Raw genomic sequence first — 6,344 nt, 5'->3', positions numbered from 1 at the left:
TGGGTTAACCCAAACAGAAATGTACGGCATATAAGAAAAGGGTCATGATTTTTCCCATCAACATCTGCTTAGGAAGCATACACAATTGCGCCAGGAGACTGGGTATTTTTTTTTTCTTTTCTTAAATCTGGACAGTATTTGTCAATCGCTCATTATTTCGTCCTCCAGGGTCAGTGGATCGGCCTGGGAACCCTGCTGTTCGGAGTCGGCTGCATCATATTCTCACTCCCGCACTTCACTACAGGTACATCTCCGCTTAGTTTGGACTACTGGACAGACAATGCCAGAAATGACGATTTCTCTGAGATGTACAAAATGAGGGAAAAGAAAGACACTGACAAGAACATTGGTTCGTGACTGTGGAAAAAAAGGGCTGGCACTATCTTGCTTTCCACAGTACTATACGGTGTATAATTGATCTCCGGACGTTGCAATTGAGCGGACAACGTTCGTTGACATGATGCAGATTATTTTGATATTCTTTAGCGAATACGTCATGACCATAATTCCCGGGTTATTTACCCTTATAACAGGACACAATCTCGTCCCCAGGTTACTACCAGGGTGTGTTGAATCCCACTGAAAAAAACGATTCCCTGTGTTACGATGACTACTACAACTCCACCTATAGCAACTCCACCAACTCTACTTGGTGCCAGGCAAGGTAATTACAGGAGTTTAATCTAGCGCTCTGTATGTGTGTTATGTGGGGTGGGGGTGGGGGTGTTGTGGCAGTTGATGATTGTCCAGTTGCGTATTCCTTGTTGTTAGAGAAAGCAAGAGTTAACAAAGAGTCACACGGTAGTTGATGAACTGTGTCCGTATCTTTTTATTGTTTGTCGCCTTAAGAATGTACAAAGAGCGAGCACAGCTTCTAACGTTACATTTCGAAAATTTCAAAGATTTATTAGCAACATTACTATTTTTCAGGTCGAAACAAGATACAGTATACAACATTATATATTCATGTATCATGAAAGTTTCTTTGTTTTCTTTACTACAGTACCGACCCGAGTCTGACCAACTACCTGTACGTGTTCATCTTGGCGCAGTTGCTCCTGTGCATGTGCGAAGGCTCCATGTACACGGTGGGCGTGGCTTACCTGGACGAGAGCGTGGAGAGGCAGTACTCCGGACTGTACATAGGTGGGGAGGCCTTTCTTACCGAAATGTGACACGTTTGATACTGAGCTGGCACGTTAGCATCTAGGGCAATTATGTATCTATTGAAAAGTCAGTTCTGCACCCGTGAACCCCTCGGTCTTTTGATGTTTATGTTACGGCGTGTTTTCATCGCCGGAATCCGGTTACAACAATCCGGGGACCCGAATGTACCCCCAAACAGCCCGGTAGCCGCGGGATGTACCACTATTCCAAGTAGGGAGGTATCCCCCCAAAAAGTGAAAAGTCCCTTAAACCACCCGGCGGGGCCCCTTTTCCCACCCGTGATCGTAGCATTAGTACATGATACACAGACTGTAACGCTGTTATCCCCCCCCCCCCTCTCTCTCTCTTGAAGGTATCCTGTACGCCATGACAGCAGTGGGCCCAGGAGTCGGCACTGTGATCTGCGGGGAGATTTTGAAGTTGTGGATCGATTGGCCATACAAGGACGGGTAAGTAGGTTTTAATTCGAGGATGTGCACCCTCAAGTCTAACTTCGCCTGCAGGAACGCATACGATACACGAACAATTGAGTTTTGGTTATATTTACATTTATTTAGGGAAATATTTACATGTCAAAGACGATGCACAACATTACACATTCTCATGTGGGATGGAATCCATCTCCATGAATTGTAAAAAAATGTCTGAGACGACCATTTGGAATAACGGATCCTGCAAATCTACTGTACTTTGTTCATAACCTACGGCGAGAGATATATTTGCAACTTCAATTACACAACGCCACACATGTCGATCAGGGGTGAAGTGACCCGCCACTTTTAACGCGGACGTATACGTAAGGTTTAACATGGTACTAGTAACTTATTATGAGCATTACATTAACACTATCAAAGACAATGTAATCCAACTATAGAGGGGCTCTCCAGCCGAGTGACTCCAACTGGCTGGGGAACTGGTGGCTGGGCTTTCCCATCTTTGGCTGTTTGGGGATCCTGGCAGCCCTGCCGCTTCTCGGGTACCCCCGCAAGTTACCAGGTGTGTTTGATTGCTTTTTTGTTTGCACATATGGCGAGGTAACATTCGTTGTATGATTCCGATGTCACACAATTTCTAAGCAAGCTGTAATATAACCGACCACCGACAAGCATGTAAGACAAGACAGCTAAGGGTTTGTACGACAGATGGATGACTATCTATAGAATGCTCTCAGTTTGCGATCGCACAATGATCGTGCTCTGAATTTGACAGGGCCCTTATTTTTCCTGTTTGTTGAAATGTTTTTAAATTAGTCAAACAAATAAAGACAAGCAGCTTGTTCAAAAGAAAGAAGAAAAAACGTACTACTAGTAGTAGCACTATATCGCATTGCTGTAAACGTTGTGCGAGGTCTTCGTTTCGTTGTGTCTCATGATTGAAATGGCTTTTATCTCTTTTTTCGATGCCGGCGGAGGTTTTGAATCTAACCCTTGGTGTTAAAACATTCTGTCTGTGTACAAAACGTTCGTTGTTGTTAATTTCAATAACGTTCTGACAGCAAGCTCAGGGGATTTTGAGTATGATCTCAGCGACACGGAATCAAGCGAAGATGACATCATTGCAACGCACGCGCACCATGGAGATCCGAAGAACGAAAGCGAGGCGGAGGATGTCGTTACTCGTCTGAAGATCGGTCTGAGGGAGCTGAAGGCGACATTAGCTGTGCTGTTCAAGAATCCAACTTACATGGTCCTCACTTTTGCTGGTAAAAACTTCTTGTTCGTTTATCACCAGGTTTAATTGTGGATCATTATGATTGGGAGAGGAAGGGTAATAGCATGGTGGGATAATAATTCTAATATTGGTGGTCTGAAGATGTCATCAAAACAGAAAATTGATGGTCTGTCATGTTCACAATTGTCGGTAAGATGATAGCTAGGAATCCCACAGTAACAGCTACTAGAAATGTGAAGAGCGAGGACAGAGCTTATGTGGAGGTAAAATCTTGGTTGGATTGGGAAATAGCCAACACTAGTATTACAGTAGAATATTGTTCATAAGTTTTGCTTTTTTTACAAAACGTACCTCATGGAATTTTAAGCTATATCTATGATATGATCCTCGGGCACGAACTTGCAAATAAACTTCTATATCATCAAAATAAGCAATGCTAAATTTATGAAAAGACAACTAGTTAGTTTTGCTTTTTTTTTTACAAAACGTACCTCATGGAATTTTAAGCTATATCTATGATGTCATCGGCCTTTCTCAGAACATTGATCCGCTTCCTGATGCGCACTGATCCTTGGGGTTTGTGACGTCACAAGTGGGCCAAAGGTGGCCGACAGCTGCAGTCGATATTTTGACTGATCAATCTTCAACCTTGAAGTCAGCTGTACAAAGTCGGAGACTATTCGTCAGAGCTTCTTCTCTTCAATATCAGAGCTGGAGATGATGGAGTATCAGTACTGTGGCGTCCATTTTGTGTAAAGCTTGTTGTTCTTATTACACATAAATTGCGCATAACGGTTTGCCTTAACCCTCCATCACAGGAGCCATAGATGCCCTAGCGTACAGTGGCATTTCCACCTTCTCAGCAAAACTGTCCGAGTTGATGTTAGATACGAACACCGTGAACAAGTCGTGGTACTTTGGTAAGCCATTTTCTTCCTCATAAAATTGGTATTTGGGGTTAATTGGTTAACCTGACATCGTAATCAAACAATGTTATGCCTGTGAGTAAAGTTAGTTATCTTACGGTGACGGACAGACACACTTACACAATCCTACCTAAAGTATAAGCTCCATGGAGGCAATTATTAAGCTTTTATTATACGTTGTTTATATATGTGTTACTGCATGGGTCACACAGCACCACAGCTGCCTGAGACCCAGGTGTATTTATCGTTTACAAAAATCAAAGTCAAGACTGAAGTTTGAATGTCATTTCCAATTCAGGTCTCACCATGGTGTTGGGGGATGCATGCGGAGCCCTGTTTGCAGGCTGGCTCGTGAAGTATTTTGGCGTGAACTGTAAGAAGATGCTGGGTGCAGTGTTGGTTCTGTCTGTCCTCTCGCTGCTAACTAACTTGGTTTTCCTCGTGCACAGTGAGGACGCCCCGAGAGTGATGCTTGCACAGGCCGATAGGTAAGGTTTCATTCTCTCCATATATTACAGCATAGATCATCAACGGAAAAGAGAAAGTAAATAAAAATCTCTCTTAAGTGTAGCTGATGAAATATATACTTTGATAATACTAGTTGATAACTTGCTTTAAAGTTATAATGTTTTGCAGAACAACATGGTTTGTAATTTGTAGCAAATTCAGTCGTCATATTTTATCCTTTGTTTGATGGCTCTCCTATTTTTCGGCATATCAATTCTATTGCACTCGTGAGTCTTGACTTTTTTTGGTTGTTGTAAGCTTTGTATATCTTTCTGCTTTCTGAGTATGTCTGTACGTCGGTCTATCCACGACCTGTACCTAGCCCGTCAAGGTATGAATGTACAATAAAGGCATTTCATGATTACAAGTACATGTATCATTATTATTATTATTATATGTTAATGATAACGTCTGTCGTGATCTTCAGCATGAACTGCACGGCAGGCTGTCTGTGTGACCCCACCCTGTACGACCCAGTTTGCGGCAGCAATGGTGTAGAGTACTTCTCTGCTTGTCACGCCGGATGTCTCCAGTACAACCCCGCAAATCTGGTACGTACGGGATAAACAATAGTCCGAAGATCTCACGCCTCCGTGAAGGATCTAGATTCGTTCGAAAAGTTCTTGCTTCATTGAGAATTGCATGATGCTAGTAATGTCGGTGGATGGTCCCCTCTAGTACCCAAGTTACTTGACCCAAGGAGGTCTATATAACCTTCTTGCTTGACCCATGTACAGTGTAACGTCCTATCCTTTGGCAGAACGTCATTTTGATAATGATAATGATACTCTTTATTGCAAATTCATGCCATCCTCCTACGCAGGGACATCGAACAGCGAAACCGCCTGTCTGGATGTACCCTGCTTTCTCAACCGTCACTCTTAGCTCCTGTGGGCGTCGCCACATACCAGCTGTCAGTCAGAGAATAGGCCTTTCAGTCTGCAAAAGGGATCTCGCATATAGAAGGGAAGGTCATTAATATTTATGAGCAGGGCGGTCAGTAACCAAGAGTGACGGTTGAGAAAGCAGGGTACATACAGACAGGCGGTTTCGCCGTTCGATGTCCCTGCGTAGGACGATTCATGCTAATTGCAGATATACATGGAATACAATTATGATAGTATACTCTTTATTGATATGAACATAAAATGAAAAGAAAGTCGACAACTAGCGCTATTTCTAATCTAAAACGTATGCTATTGCGTTTGATTTCTTTTCTTTATGCAGTGGTGGATGATATTAGCGATCGACATTTTTGATGACATATGCATTGAGTGGTGCTAACAGAAAGACAGTGCTTTGTACTTCGGTACTACATGTATGTGCAAAGCTGGGAAAAAGTTTGTTGTCTGTTCGCCAAATATTGCTCTAATTACCATATAAATGGTGTTCCAAGCCCTAACGCGTGTATAGATCAAGTCAACACGTGTCTTTCGGTGTTACCGGGCAAAACCGTCAACTTACTACGTTCCTCTAACATGACAATCCCTTCCTCAGTCCTACTCTAGCTGTGGCTGTATCACCGAGTACTACCTGAGTAAAAACGTCACTTCCGGTTTCTCGACATCTGCCATGACGGGTTCGTGTTCACGTCACTGCTCACCCTGGGACATACCCCTGTAGGGGATCCGCCAGCGATTCGGCATGCAAATTGATGGTGGTCGAATGTAGTTCAGGGCCTAAAACTTTAAGATTTTTTTTCTTGGAAAAATGGGTAGAAATTCTGGCAGTTTTGAGGTCAATGTGACTGGGGAGGGTTTCTACCTTCTGATTATGGCCCAAAAGCTGAGTTTTTGTGGTTATCAGGGGATATGAAGTTGGGACTATTTCCTGGTTGTGTAAGGGTCTGTTTCCTTGGTTGTTATGAGTTTGAGGGGGTGGTAGGGTTTGGGCGTATTTTTCTGCAAATTATGCCGTATGATTTCTAATGACAGTGGGATTTTATCACAGCTGAGATGATGGGCTTTCATATGAGGGTAAGTTTGTATGCCAGTAATGTCAGAAAGTTGAGTTATTGGCACTGTCTTTCTGTGCCTTTATGTACACATTTCAATGTGCCAAGGCTTGGCCTGC

General features: G+C 43.1%; 1 protein-coding gene across 1 annotated transcript in view; it reads left to right on the top strand.

Annotated features, from left to right (window-relative positions):
- The window catches only part of LOC118411818 (solute carrier organic anion transporter family member 4A1-like), a 7,756-nt gene extending 1,862 nt beyond the window's left edge, over positions 1–5,894 (top strand). Inside the window, exons 2-11 of the mRNA XM_035814304.1 lie at positions 73–244; positions 553–664; positions 1,004–1,146; positions 1,520–1,616; positions 2,042–2,163; positions 2,663–2,869; positions 3,657–3,758; positions 4,063–4,252; positions 4,699–4,822; positions 5,769–5,894. Coding sequence (XP_035670197.1) covers positions 73–244; positions 553–664; positions 1,004–1,146; positions 1,520–1,616; positions 2,042–2,163; positions 2,663–2,869; positions 3,657–3,758; positions 4,063–4,252; positions 4,699–4,822; positions 5,769–5,894 — 1,395 coding nt within the window. The remainder of the gene's footprint in view (positions 1–72; positions 245–552; positions 665–1,003; positions 1,147–1,519; positions 1,617–2,041; positions 2,164–2,662; positions 2,870–3,656; positions 3,759–4,062; positions 4,253–4,698; positions 4,823–5,768) is intronic.
- The last annotated feature ends 450 nt before the right edge of the window (positions 5,895–6,344 follow it).

This window comes from Branchiostoma floridae, chromosome 3, assembly GCF_000003815.2.
Source record: "Branchiostoma floridae strain S238N-H82 chromosome 3, Bfl_VNyyK, whole genome shotgun sequence".
NCBI lineage: Eukaryota > Metazoa > Chordata > Leptocardii > Amphioxiformes > Branchiostomatidae > Branchiostoma > Branchiostoma floridae.
The sequence above is the reverse complement of the archived record's forward strand: the minus strand, read 5'-3'. Positions and strand labels throughout refer to the sequence as shown.